Source organism: Bombina bombina, chromosome 6 (assembly GCF_027579735.1).
Source record: "Bombina bombina isolate aBomBom1 chromosome 6, aBomBom1.pri, whole genome shotgun sequence".
NCBI classification, from domain to species: Eukaryota; Metazoa; Chordata; class Amphibia; order Anura; family Bombinatoridae; genus Bombina; species Bombina bombina.
The window spans coordinates 317,894,118-317,918,571 of NC_069504.1; the positions used below are offsets into that span (position 1 = coordinate 317,894,118).

The 24,454-nt window shown below is 41.5% G+C and overlaps 1 protein-coding gene across 1 annotated transcript in view; it reads left to right on the forward strand.

Moving 5' to 3' along the window:
- MON2 (MON2 homolog, regulator of endosome-to-Golgi trafficking) overlaps positions 1-24,454 on the forward strand; it is a 388,187-nt gene that overhangs the window by 156,974 nt on the left and 206,759 nt on the right. Inside the window, 1 exon segment of the mRNA XM_053719242.1 lies at positions 15,779-15,880. Within this exon segment, the coding sequence (XP_053575217.1) occupies positions 15,779-15,880 (102 nt within the window).

Consider the following 24,454-nt stretch of genomic DNA (forward strand, 5'->3'; position numbering starts at 1 on the left):
CAGGTTATGGACAGGTTATGGAGCAGCGGTCTTTGTGACCGCTGCTTCATAACTGGTGTTTCTTGCGAGCCTGCAGGCTCGCCAGAAACACGGGGCATCAAGCTCCATACGGAGCTTGATACATATGCCACAGTGAGTCCACAGATCATGATCAATTACTGTTGGGAATATCACTCCTGGCCAGCAGGAGGAGGCAAAGAGCACCACAGCAAAGCTGTTGAGTATCACTTCTCTTCCCACAACCCCAGTCATTCTCTTTGCCTGCAGTACAAGGAAGAGGTGAAGTTTAGGTGTCTGATAAGAATTTTCTTCAATCAAGATTTTTTAATTTTAAAGCAGAGTAGCTTTGCTCTGATCTTTCCTGGGGTCTAGCCATAGCCCCCGTCAGTCTCTTCAGTAGAGCAGTGGTGGCTTTAAAGCAATTGGCAACTTGTGGGGTACAATCCCCACAGCGCCTCTCAAACAGTTTTGCTGCCCTATCCAGATAGCCTGAGTAAGCTTACTCAGTTTTTCTTTTCTTCTACAGGTCCATGTGAGGAGAGGCATCCTCTCATACCGGGTGAGCTGTCCTCCTGCCGGACAGCTGAATGTGCATGTAAGTGCCTTTTGTCTCCTGGGGCTAGGAGGCTGTCACTACAGGGCTTAATTTCTCTCTGTACCTTATATGGGACACTACATCCATAATCTAGGATGTCTAATGGCAGTGTCATGTGACATGAAGACTTAGGGTTATCCTCCTTCAGGCAAGGAAGGGGTTAACCTTACATGGTGACTCAGTCATAAATTTTAGGACTTTACAGTAGGACAGTGTTGTGTGAGGTTACTACATTCCCTCATTCATTATTTGGGCATGTAACAAGGTCCCTCTAGGTTCTGCACGGAGCTAGAGGCTACTATTGAAGGTTTATCTTCCGCTTGCTGACTAGAGCGGTACTAATTTTTTTTAAAATTTTGCCTAAATGGAAAATAACCGGGTAGAGATGAAAAGGGACTCCTCTGTGTTATTGCTAGATTCTGTCGGTGGAATGAAGCGTGGTAACATATAATGTGCGCTTCATTTTCTGGCCATTTTTTAGTTCCCGCCTCCTTCTTCTCTGGGTCAAGTGTGACACTTAAACGGAGCGGTGCCATCTTAAAAAAATGTTAACTGGCTGCTTTCCTCCGTGGCAACTGAAAGCTTGTAGGATTTAGAGCAGGGACGCTCAGAGGTTAAAGTACAATATTGTATATGAGTGCTCTTTTTACAGCTAGTCTACTTTAGGATTTATCTCCGCCTCGTTCTCGGTGGCTGTGTGTTTCTGCCTTGTCAGCCAGCAGCTCAGATTTCCTCACGTTTAGAGTACATTGCCTGCAATTGTTATAGAAAACGTTGCCCTGTCAGAACGTGTTTGTTTTCACATTCTATTTATATGGCCATACTGTGTTTTTAATAATGTTGATGTGTCATATTTCTTAAAGTTATATACCACTTTTGTTAGTGGTAGATATTCATTTATCCTTGGAACAGGGTATGCTTTTTTCTATAGGATTATGGCTCCTAAGGACAACTTTTGTTTGGAAAACATTTATGTCCTTTATATTTTTTTGAGGGCAGATTGTTGTGGTAAACTTTTATGTCCCTCATGTTAAATAAAATATTTTCAGAAATGTATTTTTCTTTGAGCCTTTTGCTCCTAAATACAAATTGGTCTATGCTTTTCGGTGCTGCATATATTAGCCTGAGCTATGGAATGTACACCTAATTTGTTACAGTCTGAGTCTCATGTCTCCCAGAATGATGCTGTTCAGGCATTGCCACAGCTTTTTCCTTAAACGTCCCAAGCCTCTATGGCATCACATGCAGTGCCCTGTGGTTCCTTTCAACCTCCTGGAGGAGTGTTTTTGCCTACAGAATTGCAGCTCAGGTACCCTCTGCGGTATCTGCGGCATTGTCTGATTCTTTCTTACAAGGAAAATGCAAGAAGACATTAAAGTTTCAGATAGTAGGGTTCTGTTCCACATTCTGCTATACAGGTCGCTCTCTCACCTGGTGAGGAGGGTTCGCCGCTAGTTTGAGGGAGAGATCTCAGATTTGGGCAGTTTAATTCCTTCATCTGATGCTGGAGTGATTCCCTTCAGCTGTATGCTTGAACGCCTCGTGTATTGTTAAAGAAGGTTTTTGGCTACTTGGACGACACTGATGCTCCTGTCGTTGTCAACCCTTGGAAGTTTGGTAAACTTGATCTTTAAATTTTCCTTTCTACAGGGCATAGGAGTAGGAGACGCTAAGAATGTCTTTCTACCTGTCTCCATTCTTTTATGGATTCTCCTGTTGCTGTCTTCTTTAATTGCACGGTGTCCTATGTAGAAAGGAATTTTTCTACTATGGTAGATACGTATTTGGAGTTTAATTGTTCTTTCAGAGCAATGCCTTGTCTTATTAGACTTGCTGTACTAGCCGCCGGACATTGAGGCTGCAGTCTTAGCAGTTGTGTAATTTACCTGTGGTTTAGTGGTACAGCTTAGGCTTTATAATTCTGCAGTTGCAGATTCAATGCTTCTGACGTTCTCCTTTAAGGTTGAGATCTTGTTGGGACTTGGTCTCGCAGATTTATCCTCTGACTGTAAGGTTGAAAAAGATGTTTTTCTACCACATGTCAAGAGAGTAGACTGAAGGATATTTTCCTTTTCCCTTTTGTTTCATGGAATTTGCAAGAGTCCATGAGCTAGTGACGTATGGGATACACAATCCCACCAGGAGGGGCAAAGTTTCCCAAACCTCAGAATGCCCACAAATATACCCCTCACCACACCCACAATTCAGTTTTACAAACTTTGCCTCCTATGGAGGTGGTGAAGTATGTTTGTGCTAAGATTTCTACGTTGATATGCGCTTCTCAGCATTTTGAAGCCCGATTCCTCTCAGAGTAGAGTGAATGTCAGAGGGATGTGAAGGGAGTATCACCTATTGAATGCAATGGTTTTCCTCACTGGGGATCTATTTCATAGGTTCTCTGTTATCGGTCGTAGAGATTCATCTCCTACCTCCCTTTTCAGATCGACGATATGCTCTCATATTCCATTACCTCTACTGATAACCTTTTCAGTACTGGTTTGGCTATCTGCTATATGTGGATGGGTGTCTTTTGGTAAGTATGTTTTCATTACTTAAGACACTCTCAGCCATGGTTTGGCACTTTATGTATTTATATAAAGGTCTAAATATATGTATTGTACTTATATTTGCCATGATATAGGTATCAGTATATTTCCTTTTGCAGACTGTCAGTTTTATATCTGGGAAATGCTTTTTTAGGAAAAATTTATTTCTTACCTGGGGTATAGTCTCTTTTTCAAATTGACTGTCTTTTAAATTTGCGGGCAGAATTAGGCTTGCGAGGTTGCAAAATGCAAGAGTTTATTGCGTCATTCTTGGCGCAAGATTTTTTTGGCGCAAGATTTTTTTGACGCAAAGTTACGTTCGTTGACGCAAATTCGTCATTTTCGGCGTCTTAATCGACGCCGAGTCCTTCACAAGGTTGCATCATCTGTGACGCGAGTGTGTCATTCCGGACGTTTTTGGCGGCAAAAAATATTTTTCTGTTTGTTGTGCGTCATACTTGACGCCAAATATTTTCATTATTTAAGACCCCATTCCTATATGCCTCTTGCATTTTTCCTCTATCAGAGAGCTATGCTGTTTGCATTTCTCCAACATTGGTGTGTCCGGTCCACAGCGTCATCCATTACTTGTGGGATATTCTCCTCCCCTACAGGGAAAGGCAAGGAGAGCACACAACAAGAGCTGTCCATATAGCTCCCCCTCTGGCTCCGCCCCCCAGTCATTCTACTTGCCGCTCTGAACAAGTAACATCTCCACGGGGATGGTGAGGAGTTTGTGGTGTGTGTTGTAGTTTTTTATTTCTTCTATCAAGAGTTTGTTATTTTAAAATAGTGCTGGTATGTACTATTTACTCTGAAACAGAAAGAGATGAAGAGTTCTGTTTAAAAGAGGAGTATGATTTTAGCAGCAGTAACTAAAATCAATTGCTGTTCCCACGCAGGACTGTTGAGCTGAGAGAACTTCAGTTGGGGGGAACAGTTTGCAGACTTTTCTGCTCAAGGTATGACTAGCCATTTTTCTAACAAGACTGTGTAATGCTGGAAGGCTGTCATTATCCCTCATGGGGATCGGTAAGCCATTTTCTTAGACTCAGATAGAATAAAGGGCTTATTATGGGCTATTAACTGGTGGACACTCTTAAGGGCTAAATCGATTGTTTATTTAAGTTTTTATTTAAAGTTTGAAGTGGATTTCACACTTTTATTATTTGGGGAACATTTTTTATCGCCAGGCACTAGTTAAGACACCTTCCCAGTCAGGAAGGGCCTTTCACTGTATTAGGCAGAGCCTCATTTTCGCGCCATTATTGCGCAGTTTCTTTTAAGTACAGTGCATGCAGATGCATGTGAGAGGGTCTGGTGTCCACTGAAAACGTCCCTAGAAGGCTTGAAATACCCCCCTGAGATAGTTGAAGTCACCTCAAAGGCTGTGGCTGGGACTGTAGTGGGGTTAAAATTGCAAACGGTTCCGGTTTCCACATTTTAAGGGTTAACAGCTTGAAAATTGGGGTGCAATACGTTGAATACATTAAGACACTGTGGTGAAAATTTGGTAAAGATTGGATAATTCCTTCATAGATTTTCACATATTCAGTAATAAAGTGTGCCCTGTTTAACATTTAAAGAGACAGTAACGGTTTTGTTTTAAAACGGTTTTTGTACTTTATTAACCAGTTTAAGCCTGTTTAAGATGTCTGTACCTTCAGATAGATCATGTTCTGTATGTATGGAAGCCAATGTGGTTCCACCTTCAAATATATGTGATAATTGTGCCATAGTGTCCAAACACAGTAAAGACAGTATTGTCACAAATAGTAAGGTTGCCCAGGATGATTCCTCAGATGAAGGAAGTAGAGATAGTTCTACATCTTATCCTTCTGTGTCTATACCAGTTATGCCCGCGCAGGCGACCCCTAGTACTTCTAGCGCGCCAATGCTTGTTACTATGCAACAATTGACGGCAGTAATGGATAACTACATAGCTAATATTTTATCCAAAATGCCAGCATTTCAGAGAAAGCGCGATTGCTCTGTTTTAAACACTGTAGAGCAGGAGGGCGCTGATGATAATTTTTCTATCATATCCTCACACCAGTCTGAAGTGGCAGTGAGGGAGGGTTTGTCAGATGGAGAAATTTCTGATACAGGAAGAATTTCTCAGCAGGCAGAACCTGATGTTGTGACATTTAAATTTACATCAGAGCATCTCCGCGCATTACTTAAGGAGGTGCTATCTACTCTGGATGATTGTGACAATCTGGTCATCCCAGAAAACTTGTGCAAGATGGACAAGTTCCTAGAGGTCCCGGTGCACCCTGATGCCTTTCCGATACCTAAACGGGTGGCGGACATAGTGAATGAGGAGTGGGAGAAGCCAGGCATACCTTTTGTCCCTCCTCCTATATTTAAGAAATTGTTCCCTATGGTCGACCCCAGGAAGGACATATGGCAAACAGTCCCTAAGGTCGAGGGGACTGTTTCTACACTAGCCAAACGCACGACCATTCCCATTGAGGACATTTGTGCTTTCAAAGATCCTATAGATAAAAAATTGGAGGGTTTGCTTAAAAAGATTTTTGTACAGCAAGTTTACCTCCTTCAACCTATATTCGTGCATTATTCCTGTCACTACAGCGGCGTGGTTCTGGTTTGAGGAACTGGAAAAGTCGCTCAGTAGGGAGACTCCGTATGAGGAAGTCATGGACAGAATTCACGCACTTAAGTTAGCTAATTCCTTTATTTTAGACGCCGCTTTGCAGTTAGCAAATTAGAGGCGAAAAATTCAGGGTTTGCAATTGTGGCGCGCAGAGCGCTCTGGTTAAAGTCTTGGTCGGCGGATGTATCTTCCAAGACAAAATTGCTTAATATCCCTTTCAAGGGTAAGACCCTTTTTTGGGCTAGAATTGAAAGAAATTATTTCAGACATCACTGGGGGAAAGGGCCATGCCCTCCCACAGGATAGGCCTTTCAAGGCTAAGAATAAGTCCAATTTTCGTTCCTTTCGCAATTTCAGGAACGGACCGGCTTCTAACGCGACAGCCTCTAGACAAGAGGGTAACGCTTCCCAGGCTAAGCCATCTTGGAGACCAATGCAAGGCTGGAATAAGGGTAAACAGGCCAAGATGCCTGCTGCTGCTACCAAGACAGCATGAAGGGGTAGCCCCCGATCCGGGACCGGATCTAGTAGGGGGCAGACTCTCTCTCTTTGCTCAGGCTTGGGCAAGAGATGTTCAGGATCCCTGGATACTAGAAATAGTCTCTCAGGGTTATCTTCTAGAATTCAAGGATCTACCCCCAAGGGGAAGGTTCCACATTTCTCACTTATCTTCAAACCAAATAAGTAGACAGGCATTCTTACATTGTGTAGAAGACCTGTTAAAGATGGGAGTGATACACCCAGTTCCAACTGTGGAACAAGATCAGGGTTTTTTTACTCAAATCTGTTTGTAGTTCCCAAAAAAGAGGGAACTTTCAGACCAATTCTGGATTTAAAAATTCTAAACAAATTTCTCAGAGTTCCATCGTTCAAAATGGACACCATTCGAACAATTTTACCTACAATCCAGGAGGGTCAATATATGACTACCGTGGATTTAAAGGATGCGTATCTACTTATTCCTATCCACAAAGATCATCATCAGTTCCTAAGGTTCGCCTTTATGGACAAACATTATCAGTTTGTGGCTCTCCCATTCGAACTAGCCACTGCTCCCAGATTTTTCACAAAGGTGCTCGGGTCCCTTCTAGCGGTTCTAAGACCAAGGGGCATTGCAGTGGCACCTTATCTGGACGACATTCTAATTCAAGCGTCGTCTCTTTCCAAGGCAAAGGCTCATACAGACATTGTTCTAGCCTTTCTCAGATCTCACGGGTGGAAGGTGAACGTAGAAAAGAGTTCCCTGTCTCCGTCGACAAGAGTTCCCTTTTTGGGAACAATAATAGATTCTTTTGAAATAAAGATCTTCCTGACAGAAGTCAGAAAGTCAAAGCTTCTAAACGCTTGTCAAGTTCTTCTCTCTATTCTGCAGCCTTCCATAGCTCAGTGCGTGGAAGTAGTAGGGTTGATGGTTGCAGCAATGGACATAGTTCCTTTTGCTCGAATTCATCTAAGACCATTACAACTGTGCATGCTCCAGTAGACAGGATCACCTGTCTCAGGGAATGCGTTTCTGCAGACCAAAGTGGGTCATTGTCACGACAGACGCCAGTCTATCAGGCTGGGGCGCGGTCTGGAATTCCCTGAAAACTCAGGGTTTATGGTCTCGGGAAGAGTCTCTTCTCCCGATCAACATCCTGAAACTGAGAGCGATATTCAATGCTCTCCGGGCTTGGCTTCATCTAGCAAAGGCCGGATACATAAGATTCCAGTCAGACAACTTGACGACTGTAGCTTACATCAACCATCAGGGAGGAACAAGGAGTTCCTTGGCGATGAGAGAGGTATCCAAAATCATCAAATGGGCGGAGGATCACTCCTGCCACCTATCTGCGATCCACGTCCCAGGAGTAGACAACTGGGAGGCGGATTATCTGAGTCGTCAGATTTTCTATCCGGGGGAGTGGGAACTCCACCCGGAGGTGTTTGCCCGGTTGACTCAATTATGGGGCATTCCAGACATGGATCTGATGGCGTCTCGTCAGAACTTCACGGTTCCTTGCTACGGGTCCAGATCCAGGGATCCCAAGGCCACTCTAGTGGATGCATTAGTGGCGCCTTGGTCGTTCAACCTAGCTTATGCGTTTCCACTGTTCCCTCTCCTTCCCAGGCTTGTAGCCAGGATCAAACAGGAGAAGGCCTCGGTGATTCTGATAGCTCCTGCGTGGCCGCGCAGGACTTGGTATGCAGACCTGGTGAATATGTCATCGGTTCCACCATGGAAGCTACCTTTGGGACAGGATCTTCTAGTACAAGGTCCATTCGAACATACAAATCTAATTTTGCTGCAGCTGACTGCTTGGAAATTGAACGTTTGATTTTATCCAAGTGTGGGTTTTCAGATTTAGTGATAGATACTCTGGTCCAAGCCAGAAAACCTGTGACTAGAAGGATTTACCATAAAATATGGAAAAGATATATCTGTTGGTGTGAATCCAAGGGATTCTCCTGGAGTAAGATTAAAATTCCTAAGGTCCTCTCCTTTCTCCAAGAAGGTTTGGATAAGGGATTGTCAGCGAGTTCTCTAAAAGGACAGATTTCTGCTTTATCTGACTTGTTATACAAACGACTGGCAGCTGTGCCAGAGGTACAAGCTTTTGTACAGGCTTTGGTCAGAATCAAACCTGTTTACAGACCCTTGACTCCTCCTTGGAGTCTAAATTTAGTTCTTTCAGTTCTTCAGGGGGTTCCGTTTGAACCCTTACATTCCATAGATATCAAGTTGCTATCTTGGAAAGTTCCGTTTTTGGTTGCTATTTCATCTGCTAGAAGAGTTTCTGAATTATCTGCTTTGCAGTGTGATCCACCCTATCTGGTGTTCCATTCAGATAAGGTTATTTTGCGTACCAAGCCTGGTTTTTTTCCAACAAGAATATTAACCAGGAAATAGTTGTTCCTTCTCTGTGCCCGAATCCAGTTTCAAAGAAGGAACGTTTGTTACACAATTTAGATGTAGTCCGTGCTTTAAAGTTCTATTTAGAAGCAACAAAGAATTTTAGACAAACCTCATCCTTTGTTTGTCGTTTACTCTGGTAAGAGGAGAGGACAAAAAGCTACTGCTACCTCTCCTTTCTGGCTGAAAAGCATTATACGATTGGCTTATGAGACTGCCGGACGGCAGCCTCCTGAACGAATCACAGCTCACTCCACTAGGGCTGTGGCTTACACATGGGCCTTCAAGAACGAGGCTTCTGTTAATCAGATATGTAAGGCAGCGACTTGGTCTTCTCTGCACACTTTTGCCAAATTTTACAAATTTGATATCTTTGCTTCTTTGGAGGTTTTTTTTGGGAGAAAGGTTTTGCAAGCCGTGGTGCCTTCTGTTTAGGTAACCTGATTTGCTCCCTCCCTTCATCCGTGTCCTAAAGCTTTGGTATTGGTTCCCACAAGTAATGGATGACGCCGTGGACCAGACACACCAATGTTGGAGAAAACAGAATTTATGCTTACCTGATAAATTACTTTCTCCAACGGTGTGTCCGGTCCACGGCCCGCCCTGTTTGTTTTTTTAATCAGGTTTGAAAAATTTTTCTTTTTCTTTATACACTACAGTCACCACGGCACCCTATAGTTTCTCCTTTTTCTCCTAACCGTCGGTCGAATGACTGGGGGGCGGAGCCAGAGGGGGAGCTATATGGACAGCTCTTGCTGTGTGCTCTCCTTGCCTTTCCCTGTAGGGGAGGAGAATATCCCACAAGTAATGGATGACGCCATGGACCGGACACACCGTTGGAGAAAGTAATTTATCAGGTAATCATAAATTTCTTTTTGTTTCCCATTCCTGAAACTGCCATATAAGGAAATTGATAATTTTGCTTTATATGTTGTTTTTTTCCCTTACATTTGCAAGATGTCTCAATCTGATCCTGTCTCAGAAATCACTGTTGGAACCCTGCCGCCTGATAACAGTTCTACCAAAGCTAAGTGCATTTGTTGTAAACTTGTGGAGGTTATATCTCCTGCTCTGGTTTGTAATAGTTGTCATGATAAACTTTTACATCAGAGAATGTATCCATCAGTAGTAGTTCATTACCTGTTGCTGTCCCTTCAACATCTAATGCACAAGATATACCTGTACATTTAAAATAATTTATTTCTGATTCTATTCAGAAGGCTTTGTCTGCCATCCCGCCTTCTAATAAATGTAAAAGGTCTTTTAAAACTTCTGATAAAGTTGATGAAGTTTCAAATGACCGGCAACATGCTGATTTATCCTTTTCCTGATGGGGATCTATCTGATTCAGAAGATCCTGCCTCAGATATTGACACTGACAAATCTTAAAATGGAGTATATTCATTCTTTGTTAAAAGAAGTGTTGATTACATTGGATATGGAGGAAACTAGTCCTCTTGATATTAAAACTAGTAAACGTTTAAATTCTGTTTATAAACCTCCTGTGGTTACTCCAGAGGTTTTTCCAGTTCCTGATGCTATTTCTGATATGATTTCTTAGGAATGGAATAGGCCTGGTACTTTTATTCCTTATTCAAGGTTTAAAAAATTGTATCCTTTGCCAGCAGTTTCTTTAGAGTTTTGGGAAAAGATCCCCAAAGTTGATGGGGCTATCTCTACTCTTGCTAAACGTACTACTATTCCTACAGAAGATAGTACAGTACTTCTTTTAAAGATCCTTTAGATAGGAAACTTGAATCTTATCTAAGGAAAGCTTATTTATAGTCATGTCATCTTCTCAGGCCTGCAATTTCTTTGGCTGATGTTGCAGCTGCATCAACGTTTTGGTTGGAACATTTAGCGCAACAATAATTGGATTCTGATTTGTCTAGCACTGTTCGCTTGCTTCAACATGCTAATCATTTTATTTGTGATGTCATTTTTTATATCGTCAAAATTGATGTTAAATCTATGTCTTTAGCTATTTTAGCTAGAAGAGCTTTGTGGCTTAAATCTTGGAATGCTGATATGACTTCTAAGTCCAGATTGCTATCTCTTTCTTTCCAAGGTAATAAGTTATTTGGTTCTCAGTTGGATTCAATAATTTCAACTGTCACTGGGGGGAAGGGAGTTTTTTGCCTCAGGATAAAAGACCTAAGGGTAAATCTAAAGCTTCTAACCGTTTTCGTTCCTTTCGACAAAATAAGGAACAGAAACCTAATCCTTCCCCCAAGGAATCTGTTTCCAATTGGAACCCTTCCTCAAATTGGAATAAATCCAAGCCATTTAAGAGATCAAAGCGAGCCCCCAAGTCCGCATGAAGGTGCGGCGCTCATTCCAGCTCAGCTGGTAGGGGGCAGATTAAGATTTTTCAAAAATATTTGGATCAATTCGGTCCAAAATCAATTGATTCAGAGTATTGTTTCTCAGGGGTACAGAATAGGATTCAGAGTAAGACCGCCTGTGAGAAGATTTTTTTCTCTCTCGCATTCCAGCAAACCCAGTAAGGGCTCAGGCTTTCCTGAAGTGTTTCAGACCTGGAGTTATCAGGGGTAATCATGCCAGATCCGTTTCAGGAACAGGGTCTGGGGTTTTATTCAAATCTATTCATTGTCCCAAAGAAAGAAAATTCCTTCAGACCAGTTTTGGATCTAAAAATTTTGAACCGATATTTAAGAGTACCATCTTTTAAAATGGTGATTATAAGGATTATTCTGCCTTTTGTTCAGCAAGGGCATTATATGTCCACAATAGACTTACAGGACTCATATCTATATATTCCGATTCATCCAGATCACTATCAGTTCCTGAGATTCTCATTTCTAGACAAGCATTACCAATTTGTTGCTCTTTCTTTTGGCCTAGCGACAGCTCCAAGAATCTTTTCAAAAGTTCTCGGTGCCCTACTCTCTGTAATCAGAGAGCGGGGTATTGCGGTATTTCCTTATTTGGACGATATCTTGGTACTTGCTCAGTCTTTACGTTCTGCAGAATCTCACACGAATCAACTAGTGTTGTTTCTTCAAAGACATGGTTGGAGGATCAATTTACCAAAAAGTTCTTTGATTCCTCAGACAAGGGTAACCTTTTTAGGTTTCCAGATAGATTCAGTGTCCATGACTTTGTCTCTAACAGACAAGAGACATTTAAAATTGTTTGCAGCCTGTCGAAACCTTCAGTCTCAGTCATTCCCTTCAGTAGCTATGTGCATGGAAGTTTTAGGTCTCATGACTGCAGTATCGGACGCGATACCCTTTGCTCGTTTTCATATGAGACCTCTCCAGCTTTGTGTGCTGAACCAATGGTGCAGGGATTATACAAGAATATCACAATTAATATCCTTAAATCCCAATGTTCGACTATCTCTGACTTGGTGGTTAGATCACCATCGTATTATGATAGGGGCCACTTTCGTTCGTCCAACCTGGACTGTGATCACAACAGATGCGAGTCTTTCAGGTTGGGGAACTGTTTGGGGATCTCTGACAGCACAAGGGGTTTGGAAATCTCAAGAGGCGAGATTACCAATAAATATTTTGGAACTCCGTGCGATTCTCAGGGCTCTTCAGTTTTGTCCTCTGTTGAAGAGAGAACCGTTCATTTGTTTTCAGACTGACAATATCACAACTGTGGCATATGTCAATCATCAGGGTGGGACTCGCAGTCCTCAAGCTATGAAAGAAGTATCTTGGATACTTGTTTGGGCGGAATCCAGCTCCTGTCTAATTTCTGCAGTTCATATCCCAGGTATACACAATTGGGAAGCGGATTACCTCAGTCATCAGACTTTACATCCAGGAGAGTGGTCTCTTCACCCAGATGTGTTTTCTCAAGTTGTTCCGATGTGGGGTCTTCCAGAAATAGATCTGATGGCATCTCATCTAAACAAGAAACTTCCCAGGTACCTGTCCAGGTCCAGGGATCCTCAGGCGGAAGAAGTGGATGCGTTGACACATCCTTGGTGTTATCAACCTGCTTATATTTTCCCGCCTCTAGTTCTTCTTCCGAGAGTGATCTCCAAAATCATCATGGAGCAATCGTTTGTGCTGCTGGTGGCTCCAGCATGGCCTCACAGGTTTTGGTATGCAGGTCTTGTTCGGATGTCTAGTTGCCAACCTTGGCCACTTCCATTAAGGCCAGACCTTCTATCTCAAGGTCCGTTTTTCCATCAGGATCTCAAATCATTAAATTCGATGGTATGGAAATTGAACGCTTAGTGCTTAGTCATAAAGGTTTTTCTGACTCCGTGATTAATACTATGTTGCAGGCTCGTAAATCTGTTTCTAGAAAGATTTATTGTCGAGTTTGGAAGACTTACATTTCATGGTGTTCCTCTCATAAATTGTCTTGGCATTCTTATAGAATTCCTAGAATTTTACAGTTTCTTCAGGATGGTTTGGATAAAAGTTTGTCTGCAAGTTCCTTGAAAGGACAAATCTCTGCTCTTTCTGTCTTATTTCACAGAAAGATTGCTAAACTTCCTGATATTCATTGTTTTGTGCAGGCTTTGGTTCGTATCAAGCCTGTCATTAAATCAATCTCTCCTCCTTGGAGTCTTAATTTGGTTTTGAAGGCTTTACAGGCTCCTCCATTTGAGCCTATGCATTCTTTGGACATTAAAATACTTTCTTGGAAAGTGTTGTTTCTTTTGGCCATCTCTTCTGCTAGAAGAGTTTCTGAATTATCAGCTCTCTCTTGTGAATCTCTTTTTCTGATTTTTCATCAGGATAAGGCAGTTTTGCGGACTTCATTTAAATTCTTACCTAAGGTTGTGAATTCTAACAACATTAATAGAGAAATTGTTGTCCCTTCCTTGTGTCCTAATCCTAAGAATTCTTTGGAGAGATCTTTACATTCTTTGGATGTGGTGAGAGTTCTGAAATATTATGTTGAAGCTACTAAAGATTTCAGGAAGACTTCTAGTCTATTTATCTTTTCTGGTTCCAGGAAAGGTCAGAAGGCTTCCGCCGTTTCCTTGGCTTTGTGCTTAAAGCTTTTGATTCATCAATCTTATTTGGAGTCGGGTCAAGCCCTGCCTCAGAGAATTACAGCTCATTCTACTAGATCAGTCTCCACTTCCTGGCTTTTAAGAATGAAGCTTCAGTTGATCAGATTTGCAAAGCTGCAACTTGGTCTTCTTTGCATACATTTACCAAATTCTACCATTTTGATGTATTTGCTTCTTCGGAAGCAGTTTTTGGTAGAAAAGTTCTTCAGGCAGCTGTTTCAGTTTGATTCTTCTGCTTCTGCTTTAAGTTTTTTCCTTTCATTTATGAGACTAAACTTATATTTTGGGTTGTGGATTAATTTTTTTCAGCGGAAAATGGCTGTTTTTATTTTATTCCTCCCTCTCTAGTGACTCTTGCATGGAGTTCCACATCTTGGGTATTGCTATCTTATACGTCACTAGCTCATGGACTCTTGCCAATTACATGAAAGAAAACATAATTTATGTAAGAACTTACCTGATAAATTAATTTCTTTCATATTGGCAAGAGTCCTTGAGGCCTGGGATCCTGGGGTGTGATGTGTCTGGTGGGAGGCTGATCTCTACGCTGAAGCTAAAATTAACCCTGCAAGCTCCCTACAAGCTACCTAATTAACCCTTGCACTGATGGGCATAATACATGTGTGGTGCGCAGCGGCATTTAGCGGCCTTATAATTACCAAAAAGCAACGCCAAAGCCATATATGTCTGCTATTTTTGAACAAAGGGAATCCCAGAGAAGCATTTACAATCATGTATGCCATACTTGCAAAAGTTGTTTGTAAATAATTTCAGTGAGAAACCTACAATTGTGAAAAATGTTACGTTTTTTATTTATTTGATCGCATTTAGCGGTGAAATGGTAGCATGAAATATACCAAGATGGGCCTAGATCATTACTTGGGGTTGTCTACTACACTAAAGCTAAAATTAACCCTAGACGCTCCCTACACGCTCCCTAATTAACCCCTTCACTGCTGGGCATAATACATGTGTGATGCGCAGTGGCATTTAGCGGCCTTCTAATTACCAAAAAGCAGCGCCAAAGTCATATATGTCTGCTATTTCTGAACAAAGGGGATCCCAGAGAAGCATTTACAACCATTTATGCCATAATTGCACAAGTTGTTTGTAAATAATTTCAGTGAGAAACCTAAAGTTTGTGAAAATATTTGGGAAAAGTGAACAATTTTTTTTATTTGATCGCATTTGGCGGTGAAATGGTGGCATGAAATATACCAAAATGGGCCTAGATCAATACTTTGGGATGTCTTCTAAAAAAAATATATACATGTCAATGGATATTCAGGGATTTCTGAAAGATATCAGTGTCCCAATGTAACTAGCGCTAATTTTGAAAAAAAGGGGTTTGGAAATAGCAAAGTGCTACTTGTATTTATGGCCCTATAACATGCAAAAAAAGCAAAGAACATGTAAACATTGGGTATTTCTAAACTCAGGACAAAATTTAGAAACTATTTAGCATGGGTGTATTTTGGTGGTTGTAGATGTGTAACAGATTTTGGGGGTCAAAGTTAGAAAAAGTGTGTTTTTTTCCATTTTTTCCTCATATTTTATAATTTTTTTTATCGTAAATGATAAGATATGATGAAAATAATGGTATCTTTAGAAAGTCCATTTAATGGCTAGAAAAACCGGTATATAATATGTGTGGGTACAGTAAATGAGTAAGAGGAAAATTACAGCTAAACACCAACACCGCAGGAATGTAAAAATAGCCATGGTCCTTCAGTGAAAGAAATTGAAAAATGGCCTTGTCCTTAAGAGGTTAACAAAACGGCTGCTTTGTAAACATTGATGAATGAAAGTGCCCCTGTTTTTAATAGTATTTTTAAAAAACGAGCTTTCATTCACCAAAGTTTACCTTCACTTTAACAGCTTTCCTATGGTGCTCTTTGCCTCCTCCTGCTGGCCGGGAGTGATATTCCCAACAGTAATTGATGATGATCCGTAGACTCACTGTGTCAAGAAATAAATACATTCATCAGGTAAGCATACATTTCGTTTGACCCTTTTTTATTCATATTATCCTTTTAATTAAAATGAATTTTTAGAAGCTCAGAAAGTGTGATTTTTCCAGTTTTTTTCTTAAAGCTAAACTCTAATGTGTTATTTCCAGGAGCCTTCTCTCTTTGCTGTTGCTAAGTTATTGGAAACTGGTCTGGTGAACATGCACAGAATAGAAATTCTATGGAGACCCCTGACTGGCCATCTCCTAGAGGTAATGTTAATTGCACAATTAAAGGGACATTTAGTTGATTTATTCATTAGAATTTTATGTTTATTTACACACCATTAAATGGACAGGAAACCCCACAAATGTTATTCATGATTTGGATAGAACATACAATTTTAAACAACTTTCAAATTTACTTTTATTATCAAATATGCTTCATTCTCTTGTTAGCCTTTGCTGAATGATGCACTACTGGCAGCTAGCTGAACACACCTAGTTAGCCAATCACAAGAGACAAATGTATGCAGGCACCAATCACTAGCTAGCTCCCACTATTGTAGGATATGTGCGTATTCATTTTCAACAATGGATACCAAGAAAACAAAGCATATTTGAAAATAGAAGTGATTTTAAAAGTGTCTTAAAATTGCATACTCTATCTGATTCTACCTGGGTAGCGTTTGCTGATTGGTAGCTACATTTCGCCACCAATCAGCAAGTGCTTCTCAGGTGCTGAACCAAATATGGGCCGGTTCCTTGGCTTACATTGCTGCTTTACAAATAAAGACACCAAGAAAACAAATAAAAATTGATAATAGGAATAAATGAGAAAGTTGCTTAAAATTGCATGCTTGATCCGAATCATGATCTTGTTTAGGATTGACCAAGAGTTAACTACACTTTGTTCCCTATGTATTACTCTGCAAAAGCAGCTTTTGGATGTTTGCTGTGTAGGCACAGACTGCTTCTTATTCCCTCCGGAACCTCATTGGTGGATTTAAATCATCCAGGATTACTTTCATCCAGATTGATTCATAGTAAGCCCTGCTGTGGTATCACCACATATGCAGCCTTGATGCCCTCTAATGTGCGCTGATAGGTTGCTTGGCTGGGAACTTTGTCTACTTGCAGAGTTCTAAATTGGGTCCTATGTTATGTTCTTATAAAACAGAAGATATCAAAAGAGGTAGAAAAGTGTGCAAAAGTTCCAAGAGTACCTTGCTACTGTAATGAACTGCACAGTTTCAGATCCCACTAAAGGCAGTATTTTACTTTTTTTAACTTTAACAGCCATTTATCACTCTTCATACTGAAATTTTGTAAACGTACCAAGTGATCCATAGCTTATTTTTGTGCATGTATATAAGAATAAGGTTAATCAGTTGTGTACTGAGACATAAAGCATAAATTGTAATTTTATATATGTTATTTTTTTCTATTCTAGAAAATAAGATACAGCTGTAAAAGTTATATTTTTGGTTTCTTCTTTCTTTCTCTCTTGCTTCCCTTTGTCCTCATCAGAAGGTATGTTTGTTTGTTTAAATCCAATGACATTCATGAGCGTATATATTGTTATGTAAACTTGATGTTCATATTTGCATTTCTCCTACATAGGTGTGTCCGGTCCACGGCTTCATCCTTACTTGTGGGAATATTCTCTTCCCTAACAGGAAATGGCAAAGAGGCACACAGCAAAAGCTGTCCATATAGCCCCTCCTCTGGCCCCGCCCCCCAGTCATTCTCTTTGCCGCTCTGAACAAGTAGCATCTCCACGGGGATGGTAAAGAGTTTGTGGGAGGGAGGAGGCCTCATTTTCGTGCCAAAGTTGCACAGTTAATTTCAAAGGCAGTGCATGTAGCTTCATGTGAGAGGGTCCTGTGTCTCAGAAACAGACTCCGGAAGGCTTATTTCTGTGGTGGATAACCCCTAAGGAAGGTAAAAGCTACAGCAAAGGCTGTAGCAGGGACTGTAGTGTGTAAAACCGGTTAATTTGAACAATTGGCTCCGGTTTGCTTATTTAAGGGTCTAGAGTCTTTATTTTTTGTGTGCAATACTTTCAAAGCATCAAGACACTGGGGTATGAATTTTATAAAAATCGGACATTGCATTCATAGTTTTTTCAACATTCAGAAATAAAGTGTGTCATTTTATTATTTAAAGAGACAGTAACGGTTTTGCTTAAAATCGTTTTTATTGCATTAATAGCCTGCCTAAATCTGTTTAACATGTCTGTGCCATCAGATAACTTATGTTCTGTGTGTATAGAGGCCAATGTGGTCCCCCCTTCGAGTGTATGTGATAATTGTGCCATAGCGTCCAAACAAAGTAAGGACAGTACTGTCACATTTAATAAAGTTGCCCAAGATGATTCATCTAATGAAGGTAGTGAGGGTAGTTCTACATCCTCTCCTTCTGTGTCTACACCAGCTTTGCCTACGCAGGCAACACCTTCTAGCGTGCCATTGCTTGTTTCTATGCAGCAATTAACAGCAGTAGTGGATAATTCTATAGCAAATCTTTTATCCAAACTGCCAGCATTTCAGAGAAAGCGTGATTGTTCAGTTTTAAATACAGATAAAAAGGATGAACAATTAGACGCTGATGATACCTTATCTATTTTACCATCACATCAATCGGAATTGGCTGTGAGGGAGGGGCTGTCTGAGGGAGAAATTTCTGACTCAGGAAAAATTTCTCAACAGGCAGAACCTGATATAGTAGCATTTAAATTTAAGCTAGAACATCTCCGCGCCCTGCTTAAGGAGGTATTAGCTACTCTTGATGACTGTGATTCGATGGTAATCCCAGAGAAGTTGTGCAAGTTGGACAAACTCTTAGAGGTTCCAGTGCACGATGACGCCTTTCCAATACCCAAGAGGGTAGCGGACATAGTGAATAAAGATTGGGAGAAGCCGGGTATACCCTTTGCCCCACCTCCTATATTTAAGAAAATGTTTCCCATTGTAGACCCCAGAAGGGACGCATGGCAGACGGTCCCGAAGGTAGAGGGAGCAGTTTCAACGTTAGCGAAGCGCACAACTATTCCTATAGAGGACAGCTGCGCTTTCAAAGATCCTATGGATAAAAAATTGGAAGGATTGCTTAAAAAGATTTTTATTCAGCAAGGCTTCATTCTTCAACCAGTTACGTGCATTATTACTGTCACCTCAGCGGCGTCTTTTTGGTTCGAGGAATTAGAAAGTTCGCTCCAGAAGGAGACTTCATATGAAGAAGTCATGGACAGAATTCACGCACTTAAGTTAGCTAATTCCTTTATATTGGATGCCGCGTTTCAAAAAACGGAATTTAGCAGCGAAAAACTCAGGTTTTGCTATAGTGGCGCGTAGGGCGCTTTGGCTAAAATCCTGGTCGGCAGATGTGTCGTCCAAGACTAAATTACTTAATATTCCTTTCAAAGGTAAGACCCTTTTTGGCCCGGAATTGAAGGAGATTATTTCAGACATCACTGGGGGTAAGGGCCATGCCCTCCCACAAGATAGGCCTTTCAAGGCTAAGAACAAGTCTAATTTTCGTTCCTTTCGCAATTTCAGGAACGGACCGGCTTCTAACTCTACAGCCTCTAGTCAAGAGGGTAACGCTGCCCAGCCCAAACCTGCATGGAAGCCTGTGCAAGGCTGGAACAAGGGTAAACAGGCCAAGAAGCCTACTGCTGCTACCAAGACAGCATGAAGGGGTAGCCCCCGATCCGGGACCGGATCTAGTAGGGGGCAGGTTATCTCTCTTTGCTCAGGCTTGGGCAAGAGATGTTCCGGATCCCTGGGCACTAGAAATAGTCTCCCAGGGATACCTTCTAGAGTTCAAGGGACTTCCTCCAAGGGGAAGGTTCCACATGTCTCGCTTATCTTCAGACCAGATAAAGAAACAGGCATTCTTACATTGCATAGGAGACCTATTAAAGATGGGAGTGATAAACCCAGTCCCCTCAGGGGAACAAGGTCTAGGGTTTTACTCGAACTTGTTTGTAGTTCCCAAAAAAGAGGGAACTTTCAGGCCTATTCTGGATTTAAAGATATTAAACAAATTCCTCAGAGTTCCATCTTTCAAAATGGAAACCATTCGGACGATTTTGCCAACAATCCAGGAAGGTCAATATTTGACTACCGTGGACTTAAAGGATGCGTATCTGCATATCCCTATCCACAAAACTCATCATCAGTTCCTGAGGTTCGCCTTTCTGGACAAACATTACCAGTTCGTGGCTCTTCCATTCGGTTTAGCCACTGCTCCCAGAATTTTCACAAAAGTGCTAGGGTCCCTTCTAGCGGTCCTAAGGCCGAGGGGCATTGCTGTAGCACCTTATCTAGACGACATTTTAATCCGAGCGTCGTCTCTTTCCAAAGCAAGGGCTCATACGGACACTGTTTTAGCCTTTCTCAGATCTCACGGGTGGAAGGTGAACATAGAAAAAAGTTCCCTGTCCCCGTCCACAAGGGTTCCTTTTCTGGGAACTATAATAGATTCTGTGGAAATGAAGATTTTCCTGACAGAGGTCAGAAAGTTAAAGCTTCTAAACGCTTGTCGAGTTCTTCATTCTATTCCTCAGCCCTCCATAGCTCAGTGCATGGAAGTAATAGGACTAATGGTTGCAGCAATGGACGTGGTTCCTTTTGCTCGAATTCATTTAAGACCATTGCAGATGTGCATGCTCAATCAGTGGAATGGGGATTATGCAGACTTGTCTCCCCAAATTCAAGTAGACCAGATAACCAGGGACTCACTACTCTGGTGGTTGACTCAGGATCACCTGTCTCAGGGAATGAGTTTCCGCAGACCGAAGTGGGTCATTGTCACGACCGATGCCAGCCTCTTGGGTTGGGGCGCGGTTTGGGACTCTCTGAAAGCTCAGGGTCTATGGTCTCGGGAAGAGTCTCTTCTCCCGATAAACATTTTGGAACTGAGAGCGATATTCAATGCGCTCCTAGCTTGGCCTCAACTAGCGGAGGCCAGGTTCATAAGATTTCAGTCGGACAACATGACGACTGTAGCGTACATCAATCATCAGGGAGAAACAAAGAGTTCCTTAGCGATGAGAGAGGTATCCAAGATCATCAAATGGGCGGAGGATCACTCCTGCCATCTATCTGCAATTCACATCCCAGGAGTAGACAACTGGGAGGCGGATTATCTGAGTCGTCAGACTTTCCATCCGGTGGAGTGGGAACGTCACCCGGAGGTCTTTGCCCAGTTATCCCAACTATGGGGCAATCCGGATATGGATCTGATGGCGTCCCGTCAGAACTCCAAGGTTCCTCGCTACGGGTCCAGATCCAGGGATCCCAAGGCGGCACTGGTGGATGCATTAGTGGCGCCCTGGTCGTTCAATCTGGCTTATGTGTTTCCACCGTTTCCTCTCCTTCCCAGGCTTGTAGCCAGGATCAAACAGGAGAAGGCCTCGGTGATTCTAATAGCTCCTGCATGGCCACGCAGGACTTGGTATGCAGACCTGGTGAATATGTCATCGGTTCCACCATGGAAGCTACCTTTGAGGCAGGATCTTCTAGTACAAGGTCCATTCAGACATCCAAATCTAGTCTCTCTGCAACTGACTGCTTGGAAATTGAATGCTTGATTCTATCTAAGCGTGGGTTTTCTGATTCGGTTATAGATACTCTGGTTCAAGCCAGAAAGCCAGTGACTAGGAAAATTTACCATAAGATATGGCAAAAATATATCCGTTGGTGCGATTCCAAAGGATTTTCTTGGAGTAAAATCAAAATTCCTAGAATACTTTCCTTTCTCCAAGAGGGTTTGGATAAAGGTTTGTCAGCTAGCTCTTTAAAAGGACAGATATCTGCTCTGTCTGTTTTGTTACACAAACGACTGGCAGCCCTGCCAGATGTACAGGGGTTTGTACAGGCGTTAGTTAGAATCAAGCCTGTCTACAGACCTATGACTCCTCCTTGGAGTCTAAACTTAGTTCTTTCAGTTCTTCAAGGAGTTCCGTTTGAACCCTTACATTCCATAGATATTAAGTTACTATCTTGGAAAGTTCTGTTTTTGGTTGCTATTTCTTCTGCTAGAAGAGTTAGTGAATTGTCTGCTTTGCAGTGTTCTACTCCCTATCTGGTGTTCCATACAGATAAGGTAGTTTTACGTACCAAGCCTGGTTTTCTTCCAAAGGTGGTTTCCAACAGGAATATTAACCAGGAAATAGTTGTTCCTTCCCTGTGTCCGAATCCAGTTTCAAAGAAGGAACGTTTGTTGCACAACCTAGATGTGGTCCGTGCTCTAAAATTCTACTTAGAGGCAACTAAGGATTTCAGACAAACTTCATCCTTGTTTGTCGTTTATTCTGGTAAGAGGAGAGGGCAGAAAGCTACTGCTACCTCTCTTTCCTTTTGGCTGAAAAGCATCATCCGATTGGCTTATGAGACTGCCGGACGGCAGCCTCCTGAACGAATTACAGCTCACTCTACTAGGGCTGTGGCTTCCACATGGGCCTTCAAGAACGAGGCTTCTGTTGATCAGATCTGTAAGGCAGCGACTTGGTCCTCACTGCATACTTTTACAAAATTTTACAAATTCAATACTTTTGTTTCTTCGGAGGCTGTTTTTGGGAGAAAGGTTTTGCAAGCCGTGGTGCCTTCCGTTTAGGTCGCCTGACTTGTTCCCTCCCTTCATCCGTGTCCTAAAGCTTTGGTATTGGTTCCCACAAGTAAGGATGAAGCCGTGGACCGGACACACCTATGTAGGAGAAAACAGAATTTATATCTTACCTGATAAATTCCTTTCTCCTACGGTGTGTCCGGTCCACGGCCCGCCCTGGCTTTTTTGTCAGGCTTTAAAAATTTTTTATCTCTATACACTACAGTCACCACGGCACCCTATAGTTTCTCCTTTTTCTCCTAACCGTCGGTCGAATGACTGGGGGGGCGGGGCCAGAGGAGGGGCTATATGGACAGCTTTTGCTGTGTGCCTCTTTGCCATTTCCTGTTAGGGAAGAGAATATTCCCACAAGTAAGGATGAAGCCGTGGACCGGACACACCGTAGGAGAAAGGAATTTATCAGGTAAGATACAAATTCTGTTTTTTATTGATTGGCTTAAGGGGCCATTATAGTAAAACAAAAATAAAACAAATGACTTGCTCTGATCTAAGAGTATGTCATTTTAAGACTATCGACCCTAGACTACTGTGTGTTTAACCCCTACAAAGGGTTTAAACACACAGTAGAAATACAGCTCCATATTCTAGGTACCTAAAACCAGTAACTCTATCACTCATTTAAACCCTTTAGAAAGGTTAAACACACAGTAGTCTAGAGTCAATAGTCCTAAAATGACAAGCTTTAACGGGGAGGGGTACTCTACGCTACAGAGTAAAAAGATCTTGTAGGGGGAAGGGTCCAACACTACAAAAAGAAAAGATATATTAAATATTTAAAAAAAAAAGCAGAATAATTTATTAGCAGACTAGCTGCCAGTAACAAACATGGAAGGGAGTAGTGGGAGGGGGGTTAAAGAGCTGTTTGGGTGGGGGATCAGGGATGTGGGATTCCCACACTACAGAATGTAAAAAATATATATATTGTTTAAAAAAAATAATAATAAATAAAAGCCCTAAACTACATACTTGCAGACTGTTTGAAGTACCTAAGATGGTGTTGACCAGGTGGGGAGGGAAGAGAGCTGTTTGGGACGGTAATCCCTACACTGGAGCAAATATTAACCTTACAGGCTAACTGATTTACTCTTTCACTACCTAGAATTTCAGAAATGTGGTGCACAGCTGCAATTAGCCGCCTTCTAATTGCGTAAACTTTTACAAACATTTGTATTATGCCTTTTTTTTTTTAATATAATTGTTTTTTGTGCCCAAATCGGGGCAACAAATATAAAAAAAAATGGGCCTAGATCATTACCTTGGGTTGTCTACTTTAAAAAAATAAAATAATAATATATATATATATATATATATATTTATATATACATTATATGTACATCAAAAAACTAAGGCTCCTTTTCTGTTTAAACTGAGTGATATCAAAAATGCTTAACATTTTCCGATTCTTTAAGCAAGTTTTTTTCTGAAATTCCCAGTAGCGAAGGGATTAAGACATCTGTGACTTAGTTATGCACAAGCTGTCTTCCAGTTGTATGTGATAATATCACTAATTGTATTACAAATTGACAGCATGAGAGTGTGCTTCCATAGGCTCCAATGGGAGCCTCGTTCTGATGCGGTCAGAGACGGCATAGAACCAAAGCGCACAGAAGGTTGTAAGTAGCGCAGCGATGGCAGCAATATTAAATGTATATACATACATATTTATGTGTTTATATGTGTATATACACATAATAACACATACATATATATGTATATAAGCATATACTTATATTGTTACAGGGAACACACAGTTCCCATAAACCGCAATGTAAAGGCACTTTTCAATGCCGTTTTTTTCTTTCCAACACCCCACTCCCGCCAACTTTACCCCCAAATGCTACAATTTTTATTTTTTAATACAATACACTACACTGTATTTTGGGGGCATTTTGGGCACATTTATAAAATTAACCAGAGATCTGATCTCTGGTTAATTTTATAAGTGCCAATTGCTACAGCGAGCTTGCGGAAGCAATAACCAGCCACTTGTAACGGCTAGTTATTTATCGCGTGCCCGCTGGAAGCTGCTTGGATTGTCAGTGCAATCTTACCCATTGATATTTCAGGTGTCCAGAAAGAAAGAAGCACACTGGTTTCTCAAGTGTGATGTTGGTATAGGATTTGTCTTTAGTTTTCTAATGCTAAAATATACTATATATTGTTTTGGTTTAATTGAAAATTTCTGGCAGGTACAATGCTACCTTTATCACT